This window comes from Arachis hypogaea, chromosome 10 (genome assembly GCF_003086295.3).
Source record: "Arachis hypogaea cultivar Tifrunner chromosome 10, arahy.Tifrunner.gnm2.J5K5, whole genome shotgun sequence".
NCBI lineage: Eukaryota > Viridiplantae > Streptophyta > Magnoliopsida > Fabales > Fabaceae > Arachis > Arachis hypogaea.
The window spans coordinates 97,859,556-97,873,071 of NC_092045.1; the positions used below are offsets into that span (position 1 = coordinate 97,859,556).

General features: G+C 31.6%; 2 protein-coding genes across 2 annotated transcripts; both read right to left on the reverse strand.

Moving 5' to 3' along the window:
- Positions 1–9,420: 9,420 nt before the first annotated feature.
- LOC140175714 (uncharacterized) lies at positions 9,421–9,972 on the reverse strand. Its single transcript, XM_072204256.1, has one exon. It carries the CDS (start codon positions 9,970–9,972, stop codon positions 9,421–9,423), a length of 552 nt encoding a protein of 183 aa, XP_072060357.1.
- Positions 9,973–12,637: 2,665 nt separating this feature from the next.
- Positions 12,638–13,201, reverse strand: LOC140175715 (uncharacterized mitochondrial protein AtMg00810-like). The gene has a single exon (XM_072204257.1). The coding sequence runs from the start codon at positions 13,199–13,201 to the stop codon at positions 12,638–12,640; it is 564 nt and encodes a 187-aa protein (XP_072060358.1).
- Between the last annotated feature and the right edge of the window lie 315 nt (positions 13,202–13,516).

The window sequence follows — 13,516 nt, forward strand, 5'->3', positions numbered from 1 at the left end:
AAATAAAGAAAATCAAAATACATCAAATTAAATTGAACATTCTAAAAATATAAACTCTGGTTCTAAAAACCAGATCGACCAGTCAGATCGATCTAACTGTGAACCGATAGCAATCACGGTCCGATTAACCACCTGAAATTGCTGATCAAAAAACTGGTGGGAAACCATTGAACCATTCTCGGCCGGTCGGACCGAATCGGAACCCTGCCGGTTTTCACTTTTCAACAAAAAAATAAAAAAAAGCCTCTCTCTCTTTCTCACTCACCTACGCATTTGCTTCCTTCTCTCAAAAAAACCTAGCCTCCAACCCTGCTTTCTTCTTCAAGCTGTGTCACTGCTATCGCGATCTGCACCGCTGTCGTCCGCACTACACCCATGGTCGTCAAAACGTGTCTGCTCGCCACGTTTTCTCATCAGTTTTGAGCTTTCACGTCTGTTCTGAGCTTCCGCAGCCTCTGTATTATTGTGCTTCCACTACGGTACTCCCTCTTCGCCGCTTGGTCGAGCTTGCCTCAAGCCTTCGTTTCTGCTCCAACCCACTGTTATCACCATGCTTCGGCGTCTGTTTTGGCTAAGCTTCCGTCGCTGTTCAGCCCTCATCTTGGCCCGCTTTCCCTTATGTGAAATCCTAAATCTCTATTTTGTTCATTTTTTTTGTAAGTAATTTCTTGCTTATCTCTATTTTGAGTTTTCTTAGGTTTCTTGAATCAATATAATTTAATTTGTTCGTTCATGATCATTGATTTAATTGCAGATTGATTTTTATTATTGATGGTGAGTACTGAATATTATTAAATATTATTGAGATGTTCTTGTTATGAGTAATAATTTTCTTAGATTTTTCTATTATAAGTAATTTAGATTATTTTATTTTACAATAATTATGAAATTGTTTTTGTTGTTTAGGTATATTTTTTTATTTAATTATTCAATGTTGTGTTTATTGTTGCTGATTATTGCTATTTGTTTTTGATGATTTTGATTGTTGATATTTGTTTACTGTTGTGGTTGTTCTTATTGTTCTTGATTGTTGTTATTTTTTTATAATGCTATTTGTTTACTGTGTTGTTGTTTTTGCATTCTTATGTTGTGTGCAATTTAATTTTTTGCATTCCTTATATTGTGCTTTAATTATTTAATTGAAGAATTTCTTCTAACAAAGTTAAAAGAGATGTTTAAGAGGAATGAAGGAATTACTATTTGAGAGTGTGTGATCTAACGAAGTAGTTGAAAGTTCTTGACTATGGTTCTTATCTTTTAATTTTGATGATTAATAACAAGTTTTAATTTGTCTTTGTTTAGATATTTGATATTTGGATATTTATTTAATTTGTACTCACATGAGATTATAACATTTCAGGTGATGTAATATTTTTAATTTACATAACATTTTAAATTTTTTTATAGAATATATATTATGTTTTAGTATATTTATTTATATTTCATTTATTATTTTATTAAAAATAATTATTTTAATTGAATCACGATTAAATTAATTAAACTAATAAATTAATAAATTAATAATTAAAATAGTTCGATTACCGGTCTGATTTTTAGAACATGACAATGAAATCGTGAAAGTGTTGGAAATAAATAGTATGACCACAATTCAATTAATCATGTGTCAAATAATTTGTTATTTTTTTGTTTACCCAAATGGTATCCCCCAACCCGATAGGTTATGGACTAATCCGTCGCGGATCTGAGCTCCATTTAAGGGTCTGCCGCTGGCCAATGGGTTGCTGCATGCACAAGGCGGGGTTCGAACTCTCGACACTTGCTTAAGCGGACGAGTGAGCTGACTACTCGACCAACCCAAGTTGGTTAAATAATTTGTTATTATTATTATATTAAAATACAATAATGTTAGGAAACCAAGAGGGGATAAGCCAAAAACCTGCCAATTGCTCTTGGGCCGGAGCTCCAAAGCCCATCTCACTTCAGCAACATCCAAAAATTCACCTAGGTAAACAAAATTCACCCTATTCAAACCATCTCCTTTCCTTTTACCCTATCACCGCAGCCGACCCTTTCCCCCTTTCACCGAAGCAGACATTCAAAACCATCCACCGCGCGCCAGAGTACTAGGAGCATCGGATCAACTTCGTCTCCACCTTCATTCGACACCACGCCTCCGTCCACCACGTGAGGGCAACAGGCGACCGCTGTCGACCGTTTCAGAATCCCACGACACTCCCATCTCCTCCATCTGCTTCTTGGCACGTTAATCAGAGCTTCCCCAATCTTGGCCGCAACGACGTCGTTCCAGCCAGGTGCGAGGGACAAGGTGTTTCTCCTACTCACGGAGGGCGCGCCGCTACTGCTACATGTCCGTGTTTGCAGCGCTGTTGGATCCCCCCTGCTCTGCTCCGCCGAACGCTGAATGATGTCCACTGCCCCAGCATCGAAACCCCCCTCACATAACTAATTGGTAAGCATTTAATAGTTGGTTTTGATTGATTTAGGGTTTGAGTACCGTGGATGATATATGTTGGATGTTGCCTCTGATTTGGGTACAATGTATGAATTGTTAGATATTGCTTCTGATTTCATATGCAGGTTTCAGTTCTGAAAAAGGATTTTGGTGTTGTTATACTATTTTTTGTGTCTTTTTGTGTAATTTAAAGATGCTACCAGTTTGATGATGCTTTCGGAAAACAAGAATCTTGAGTGAACTGATCCTGGAGGATTTTCTGACACTCTTTGTTTATTGTGATATCTGATTCACCCGGTGATTAGGTTAAGACTAGATAGATTAATTTCCTCTCTATGAGCAGTAGGGGTCGTGTGGTGTCTATGTCGTGTGTGGAGGGGGGTTTTGTGCTCCCTTATATTTTTTGGTGAATGGATGTTTCTGTTCTGGTTTAGAGTCCAGATACTAGTATTGGTATTCATATGAGATATTCTTTGATTTTGCTGAATGATTGGACTTTTTGTTAAGTAATTTTAGATGTTTGAGTGCATGATTTCAATTGTATTTTTCATGTTTTTGGTTCTGTGTACTTTGCTAGATTTCTCTTGTATACGCTAGCTGATGTTCTTCCATGTGGATTGGTAGTTTTGGATCCAAAAAGCTTAGTTATAAGGAAGTTTTTCTTTCTTCAAATTGAACTTGGGTCTGAATGTGAGTATTTAAATTTGCAGGTCTAAAAAGTGATTTTTTTTAGACAGATTTGTTGGACTTTTAACTCGTTCTATTGTTAGCTATGAGATGATTATCTAGTTGGACAATTGTATGGTTCTTTTATTATATTTTGGATTCTTTTTTTGTATTTATAACGGATGGTCTTTTCAGTTATGCGAACTGTCTCTCCCATTCAAAAAGTTTATATTATTGGTCTTTCATTTGATTTGTTAAATTCTATTTGCACATGCTACGTTAGTTTTCTTACGTGGTTTGGGAGTTAGGGAAAAATTATATTAGAATTTGATATAATTTTGTTTGCTAAACTATGCTAAGGTTCATGAACTATGGTTGTAGTCGATGTGATTTACTTTTGCTAAATTGTTGGATGTTGTTGAGTTACTGTAATTAGAGATTGGATGTTGCTGAGATTAGTTTTGAATAGATATGTATATGTTTCTTTTTTTAAACCCTATATTGGAGGGAAGAAGTAATTGAGATTTTTTTCTACTGTTCCTTATCTGAATTGGTGGATTCCAGTAAATTTTTTATGGCAACAATGTATGGTTATTATATACATTTCTATGGAATTATATTGAAAGTTCTGCTAGTGTGAAGTCTTACACAGATCTTTACAGATTATAAAATCACCTGATTTATGTTGCTGAAAAGCCTCGCTGCCGACCATCGCGCACCACCATCAAGACACACACATGTGGATTTGGCTATGGAACTTTTCTTTCTCTTTCTTTTTTCCTTCTTTGCCATCCATTGCAGAAGACATGGAATTTTAAGGTCATACCACAGAAGAAGAATGATACCTAGAAAATTCATGATAATGTATACATAAGATGCCGTCACCGTTTGAGAGACACTTTTGATATATTTTTCTTTTTATTTTTTAAATGCCATTCGGCATATTTCTCTGTGCAGATACCTGATTGTTTTTGGAGAGATCTAAGTGGATGTTACTTCAATTAAGCATTAGGATATTCTTTTTGCATACTAAATAAAAGTTACTTTATACATGTTTCGAGTTTTCTTGTGTTGCAGTTGTGGATGCCTTTATTTCGATAAGAATTGTATGGCTTTTTTTTTAAATCCTGCTCGACATGTTTTTCAGTATAGGTACTTAGTTGTTTTTGCATAGATATAAGTGGATGTTACTTCTGTTAAGTATCAGGATGTTCCTTTTTCATACTAAATGGATGCTACTTTAAATATTTTTCGAGTTTTTGTGTTGTAATTGTGAAAGACTGTATTTCTTTAAGAATTGCATGGTCTTTTTTTTTTAAATCCTACTCGGCATATTTTTTCATGTAGGTATCTGATTATTTTCGCAAAAATCTAAGTAGATGTTACTTCTGACAAGCATTAGGATGTTCCTTTTTCATACTAAATGGATGTTACTTTATATGTTTTACGAATTTTCTTGTGTAGTTATTATGGATGCCTCTAAATTCCTTCACCACCTTCCCAAGCAACATGCCATGTTAGTTTAAGAAAAACTCTCTAAACTACTTTTACAACAACATAATGAAAAGATTAATTCCATTCAATGATACAAACTTTATTCAATTTGCTTCTGAAATTTGAGATATCAACTTTCGAATATAATATAACAAACATAATGAAATTGTCAATAGAATTGGCATTTAGGCTATGACAAATTTAATGGAATCAAGGCCATTATTTAGTTAAAAATTCATGCTCATTGATAGTCTCTCTAGCAAGATTTTTATTTTTTACACTCTCTGATGCACTAAACATTTTTTATGCTAATGAGTCTATTTGACTCTTCACTAGCTTGGTAGTCATCATTTAAAATTTTTTTCTTGTACATTGTCCCTTTTCAAAATCTTCACTGCAACATCCTTCCAATCTTGTATGCGTACACGTCTAGGCGGGGGTTGCTGCGTCGTCAGTGGTTGCTGTGACAACCAAAATTGTATTAAAAGCTCTTCGAGGCATAATGACAAACACTTGGTGTATAACAACTCAAACCAAATCAAATAGCATCTCCAAGCATTTTCACAAAATCGGCTATACATAGAGGATCAAATAATCTTAACAACTCTAGCAACAAATTCAGCAAAATAGCAATAAAATAGGAATTCTCTACACAACCCAACAATATTCACACTATGCCAGCAACAATTCCTCTATTAATTCAATAGAAAGTCAATTAAACCAGTTCAAATGAATTCAGTAGCATATTCCATCAATTCAATCAACAAACTCAGAATAATTTCAAACATTTTTAGTAGCAATTTTTAAAAAAAAAAAACCGTTAGTAAACTTAGAATATTTCCAATTTCTCAACAAAATCGTCAGCAATTTCTCAAAACAATCACACAATTAACCCAATAGTTTCAGCAACATATTCCTGAAATCGGGCAGTAAAATAGTGAATCTCCAAATAATCAAACAAGTTTCATATAATCTCAATAGCCAATTCTCCATTCATTCAGCACAAAACAACAAATCATGATTACAGTTAACCATTTCTAAATAATTTTAGCAGCAATTATAACAAATCAACAATTTCAATACTTTCAGCTCAAACGAATTCAACAGCAATTTTTAATAATACAATTCAATCCAAACACTTTTCAAAACCTAATAACCTAAGCTAATCCTATCATACAACCTAAATCCACTAAAAGAAAATCAAAAACTAAGTTGAGCTAATCATGAAATTGATTGAAAATTAAAACTGAATTCTAATCAAAACTAAACCAAAATAAACTGAAATAACGGAATTAAAAAATTGAGTTTGTTCAAAACCTGTACAGAATAACAGAGTAAGAAATTAGGAAAAATGTGGATGTTGCAGCGGTGGCGGATAAAGCCAGAGTGCGTCTCCAAGTTCGCTGGAAGGAAGAGGAACAGGGGTTATCCTCTGTTGCGTCGAAGCTTGCCAGAACTCAGGGAGCTTCGGCTGTTCTACTGGTTCAGTGTTGGAGTGTGAGCCAGGGTGGCACAGAGCGAGGGGCTGGAGCTAGGGTTCGATGGCCCTGGAGTTGCTGGCGGCGACGAAACAGGGGCAGGTGCAAAGGTCTGGTTCACGGAGAGAGGAGAAGAGGGTTGGTGTGGCTGAAGATGATAGAAATGGCTTCGCGCTGGGTGGTTTGGTGACGATGACAATGGAGAGGAGGGGACGGCGCGGCTCTGGGAGGAGAAAGGGAGAGTGGAGAAAGGGTTACTGTGCAGCTATGTGAATGTGAAAGAAAGGAAATGATTTCTAGAGTTTTTAATTAGGATTTATTTAAATTAGTTTTTAATTATTGAAATTTTGAATTTAAAAAATTTAAAATTAATTATTAAATAAAGTTGTTTAAAAAATTGGCTGATTAATGTTGGTTCCTTATACTTTTCCATTAAAATATTAATATAATAAAGTCCTTGATTAAATTTAGAGATTTATCATTGTGATAGTGATCATAAGATTGAGAGATAAATTTTTTATGATTTAATCTAAATTGTTCTTGGTCATAGGATTATTAAAAAGGACATTATAATCTGGAAAGATCAATATATATAATGGTCTTCATTGGATGAAGATTAATAGATCTCATTTATTAAATTATATATATAGATGGTGCATATAGATATATGACCATTAAACTGACTCACTTTGAGAATTCTTAATGGTTATAATTATCGCATATTTGTCAATAGGATATTCTCAAAATGAACATATATAGTAATAGAGTTCCTTTGACTTGCGACTATTATAGTAATTAACAATGTATTTATTATACTTTGATTCCGGACACCTGATATCTTAGGGTGCTAGTTGAATGGACATTGAGTATGATTTAAATACTTGTAGAATTAATTATTAGTCAATAAAGAATCCGTCAACTCTCAGTAAAGAGTTTAAGATCTATGATTATAATGACTGAGATGAATAAAACCTTGGCCAAAGGGATTGAATGAATGAAAAAATGAGTTTCTTAAGTCATTCACAGTTCATTATAATAATGGTAACAAGTTAGAGTTTGACAGTTGAACCATACTCTAAGGGTTAACCAAGAGTTGGAAAAATGGAAGGAATTATACTTTTTTCTCAGGTTCTTAGTAAAAATATATTACTTCATATTATCGGGTCGTTGAGGAGTGTTGCCAGACGCCAACCTTGATTAGTAAATTTAGTATGACTAATTTACTACCCGCTTAGTATTGAATCTATGGGGTCACGCACTAACGAGTGTTCTAATCTTTGCTATAGAATTATTTAATTATTATTTTGATTTGATCAAATAATAATTATATTAATTCAAATGGAATATTATTATATTCTTTGCTAGCACTGAGAATATAATAATAGTATGATAATTGAGAATATTAAATGAGATTCGAAAGTAATTAGTTATTCTATTTCTAAATTTGAATTCTAAGTTTGAATGAGATTCTAATCGATTCTATTTTAAATTGTTATGATATGATTCATAAATTTGAAAGATTCAAGTTTAAAATAATAAGATATGATTTAAATTTAAATTGAGATTCAAATTTAAAATCAGTAACAAATCTCATACTATATATATGTGTGCCAAGAGTAAATGAATAATAAAGAATAAAACACAAGAGTTTTATTCCTTTACCTCTACACACATAAACGTATGTGAGCCTAATTCTTAGAAAAGAATTTTGTGGCGTGCAAAGAATTGCAAGCAGTGACGGACCCAAAAAATTTATGTTGGGGGGGCAAAAATAATACACATTACTACCAAAATATATATTAATTTAAATTTAAAAATATAAAAGTACACATTAATTATTCGAATACAAAAAAAAATAAAAAATTACATTAGTTGCTAACTTTCTTCGCTTCAAATCTTGAAGGTACTTCTCTTCTTGTTTTCATATTTTGAAAATGTTGAATAATTGTTTCATTATCAACTTGATTGAATGTCTCTCTTTCTATATATGTAACCAAACAATCATTCAACCACTCATCTCCCATTCGATTACGAAGTCAACTCTTTATGATATTCATAGCAGAAAATATTCTCTCAACTGATGTCATTGTCACAGGTAGAATCAAAGCTAATTTCAATAGAAGAAATACCAATGGATAAACAATATGCTTTTTTGTCTCAACTAACTTTTGAGATAATCCACTGATTCCATTTATATTTGAGAATTGATCATCAAGACGCATATCCAATATAAAACTCTCAAAGTTGACTATCAAGTGCCAAAAGTTGAGTAGAAGAGAATTTATGTGGATAAAATTCAGCTAAACAAAGCAACTTCACCTTATCAAATGCAAAAAATGAGTCACTTGGATTCAAACAAACTATACAAAGAAGTAGCTCAGTATTTACCTCTGTAAAACGATTGTTAAGCTCTTGAAGTTGTCTATCAATCACTTGATAAAATAATTTAACATGAAAATAATGCAAGTTTGAGACCTTTTAGATTTTGCGCCTTGATCTTCCTTGTGTTACAAATATAAAATTCATATTTGGAGCAAGAATATTGTGACTCACAAAATAGTGAAACTTCATTGAGCAAAGAGGACCAACCATCATCTCTTATACTTTGCAATCGTTGTTTGGACATTTTAACCAATGTCATAGCATTTATAATGCCTTGATCACTTCTTTGTAGAGCTTGAGACAACTCATTAGTAACTCCTAATATACTTTTCATCAAATGTAAATTGAATACAAATTCAAAAGATTGAATATGATTCAATAATTGGCATGCTTCAGCTCTTTGTTCAGGATTATTTCCAGATTCCTCAATGACTTCAAGAACTTCTACCACGGAAGAAAAAATAGAAATCAAGCTAAATATTGTACCATAATATGAGCCCCATCGAGTATCACCTGCCCTTTACAATGTTGTTTCTTGATTTAAGTCACGCCCACTAAAAACATCTCCATTTTGTAATGCAACAATTGTCTTTTGCATTTGACTTTCATGAAGCATGTCTTTACGTTTACAAGAAACTCCAACAATATTGCACAAACTAGCAAGCAAATTAAAAAGTAGTACAATTTCGACCTGTTTCTTTGTAACAACCACAAGTGCTAATTGAAGTTGGTGAGCAAAACAATGAACATAAAAAGCACAAGCAATTTTTTTCAAGATCAAACTTTTTAAGCCATTAAATTCTCCCTACATATTAGTAGCTCTATCATAACCTTGTCCACGTATTCTTGCTAAACTTAAATTATGCTTTGCTAATAAAAATTCCAAAGTTACTTTTAACGACAATGCATTTGTGCTAAAAACATGGATAAGGCTAAGAAATCGCTCCATTACAATCCCTTCTTTGTTCACATACCGCAAACAAACAGCCATTTGCTCTTAACAGAAATGTCTCGAGCTTCATCAACTAAAATAGCAAATAAATCATCTCCAAGATCATCAATAATAACTTTAGTAGTTTCACTTGCAGCGGCTCTAACAATATCTTTTTTAATTTTAGGTGCTACTAGTTTAAGGTTTTCACGAGTATTTTTGAAAACACGATCAATCTCTGTATTATGTTGAGCAAGAAAATCAAGAAGCTCCAAAAAATTGCCTTGATTATTTGAATTGTGTGATTCATCATCACCACAGAAGGCCAATCCTTGTCGAAATAAGAACATAATGCACTCAATTGTTGCTGTTAAGTGAGTTCGGTAATCTCTTTTAGCTTGGTCTGAATGCTTTTGAAAAATAACTTCAATATGTTGCTTTTGCTCCATGAGTACTTCGCATTTTCTTCGAGCTTGATTATGAGCACTATCATGATTTTCAACATGTGTTTGTAATCGCTCCTTCTTTTTCCAATTTGAAAAGCCCTCTTTTACAAAACCATCACCACTCGCACCATCAGGTTTCATAAGATAGCAACAGAGACAAAAGACAGCATCTTTTGAAATATTATATTCTAACCAACGGATAGAAGTTCCAAAATATGTTTGTGAAAAATCATGTTCTCTTGGTTGACAAGGACCTTTTTGCAAATAAGCTCCTCTAACTTCATCTCTGTCATTTGGATCATAATTTGAAATTTTGGGTCGTTGTCCAGGATCAGCTACCAGCCTTTTCACATTGAATTCTAAGAACTTCTTTCTATTAGAAGAGACTAATGGAGTGACTTCAAATTCTAGTGGTAGCTTTCTTTTGAAATATTTTTCTATTACTATTTCTAAAAATAAATATATATATATATATATTCTAAATTAGTAAATTGATCAATTCACTTTAAAAATTTATATGCACTATAATTACATATAATAGGATAGAACAAAAGATAAACAAATAAATAATAAAGATCACTAAATTGAGAATAAAATAAAATATATAAATTTATGAAGAGAATAAAAAAATAGATTAATACCTAAATTATAATTGTTTGAATTAAAATTTACAATTGAAAATATCAAAAAGAGAAACAATGAAATTGAAATATACATAGAGTCATAGAGAGCTATATAAAATAAAATAGAGAATTTAAAATTTACCTTTTGATGAAGAAAAGATGACCACTAGACAAGGAATAGAAAAAGAAGATTAAAAATATGAAACTAAGAAAAGGGTTTAAGAGAATAAATGAGTAACGGCTAGAATTTAAAAATAGAAGAAGACTAAATTTAATTAGGTTAACTAATAGTCAAAATCATAAAAAGATAAAATGAGCTTAGACTTTTAATAATTGGGTTTAGTTTATTTGTAGTGAGGTCATTTAAAATTTAAAGTAGGACATATATATATATATATATATATATATATATATATATATATATATATATATATATATATATATATTGGTTTAAAATTATCAAATGATACTGGGGCAAGTGCCCCATTCATGAGCGCGGGTCCGTGCCTGATTGTAAGAGATCTCTTAATTTAGATTAGATATCTATTGATCAAGGAATTGACAATAAAAATTAATTTTAATGTAAATATATATAATAACACTTTTGTACCATTGAAGAGGAAAGTGACTTTTATTAGCGTACATAAATATTTAGATATGATCTATATATTATTTATTTAAATAAAAGTTAAGCATGAATAAATTTTTAAAATTATTTTATTTCCTTTTGATGCGTATTATAAACACATAATAATCTATAAGAAAGTGATTTCTACCCCGCACTTCTAGAATCTAGACAGTTGTGTAAGACTAAGGAAGGTCTTGTTACTTATAAGGATGTGTTACTTGGGTTGTATTATCCAATTTGTCGGTGTGTGGTCATATTTAATGGAAGAAATATTTAGGTGTATTACATTTATAATAAAATCAACTTAGTGTACATGATTTAAATTAATTGAAGAGATAATATCTTTTATTTAGTCTAAAGAGTATAAAAGGTGACTTTATTCAACGTAGGTAAAATAACTAATTAATATTATTATTTTAATCTAATAATAAGGATAAAGTTTTTATCATTATTGTTTTAAAAAAATTAAAAATATCGTTGATATTTAATTTATTTTATTTTTATTCATCATATTTTTAATATATTTTAATTCTATCCATACAGTTAGTGAGTTTTTTGAAATAATATTAAAAATATAAAAAAATTTAAATTTATTTTATTTAATATTTATTAATTTTAATAATAATTAATAAATATTAAATAAAATAAATTTTAACTATTTTTTATTTAATAAATATTAAATAAAATAAATTTTAGCTTATTAATTTTTTTATTAACAAACATTTCAGTTTCTTTTAATTCTACCTCTAATCTCATGAGTTTCTTTTGGTTCATGTCTCAAAAACTAAGACGAACACAAAGACATAAACACTGAAACAAGCACACATACATAAAGATACTGTTAAAAAATTGTGTTTTGACAATTATAATAGACAAAATACACATTATTTTAAAATGTCTATATAAAAAAAAATTTATTAACTTCATCTTTATGTTACCATGGTACAAATGGTTTAAGAAAGAAACGAAGAATTATTTAAAAAAAAATATTATTTTTATTATTCATATTTCTCATATGTGATTATAAAGTTCTTACTAATATATAGACCAACAGTACGCTAAGGGTACACTCGTTATGGAATAATATCCTAATAAATTACATTGATTTTTTTTCTAATCCTCTTTGATATTTTTCTCATTTTGTTCCTTAATTATGATATTCTAATACTCCCCTTCATGGTGAGTAGTGGGATCACCAATACTCAACTTGGTTAGAACTTTAACAAGGGATTATCTTGAAACTGCTTTAGTAAGAATATCAGCTAACTGATCTTCTGATCTTACAAATGAAAGCTCAGTAATGCCATTTTCAATTTTTTTCTTTGATAAAGTGTCAATCCACCTCAACATGTTTTGTTCTATCATGTTGTATGGGATTCTCTGAAATACTGATTGCGGCTTTATTATCACATTTCAACTGGCTTGGAAATTGTGGTGGAAACCTAATCTCAGTCATCAATTTTCTTATCCACAATACTTCAGTGATGCCTTTAACGATCCCTTGAAATTCTGTCTCTGCGCTTGAAACAGCTACAACACTCTGCTTCTTACTTTTTCAAGTTACCAGGTTGTCTCCAACAAGTGTAAAGTAACCAGTTGTTGATCTTCTATCATTTGGGTTGCCCATCCAATTTGCATCGGTGTATGCCTCAACCTTCAAATGGCCGTTTCTTTTGAAAATGATTCCACTTCCTGGAGCTCCCTTCAAATATCGAACTATCCTTATGGCAGCTTCCATATGATCTTCTTGTGGTTTATGCATAAACTGACTTACTATTCCCACAATATAAGATATGTCAGGCCAAGTATGTGATAAGTAAATTAGTTTTCCAACCATTCGCTGGTACCTTTCCTTATCTGCTAGGGTGGCACCTTCTACTATCTTCAACTTGTGATTAACTTGTATGGGTGTATCTAATGGTTTGCAATCCACCATTCTTGTTTTTGCCAGAAGGTCCAAGATGTACTTTCTTTGGGAGATAAAGATTCCTTTGCTGGATCGTAGAACCTCTATTCCTAAGAAATATTTTAGTCTTCCCAAATCCTTCATTTCGAAGTCTGTAAATGGGTTCCTTCTCAATTTTTCAATTTCTTCAGCATCACTTCCCGTTATGATCATATCAACCACATAGATTATTAGGCAAGTGATTAAATCTCCCCGTTTTTTCAAAAAAAAAGGGTATGATCAGAGTTACTTTGCTTGCACCCATACCCTTTCATGGCATCTGTAAATCTTCCAAACCAAGCAGGTGGAGATTATTTAAGTCCATAAAGAGTCTTCTTTAACTGGCAAACTTCATGTTTTCTAAATCCTTTTGAGAAACTTGGAGGAGCTTTCATGTACACTTTTTCTTTCAACTCTCCATGCAAAAAAATATTCTTGACGTCAAATTGATAGAGTGGCCAATCTTCATTTGCTGCTATTAAAAATAAC

What these genes read in the sequence shown, in the direction of transcription:
- LOC140175714 (XM_072204256.1), bottom strand. Translation starts at nt 9,972, where the DNA reads ATGAAACCTGATGGTGCGAGTGGTGATGGTTTTGTAAAAGAGGGCTTT.
- LOC140175715 (XM_072204257.1), bottom strand. Translation starts at nt 13,201, where the DNA reads ATGATCATAACGGGAAGTGATGCTGAAGAAATTGAAAAATTGAGAAGG.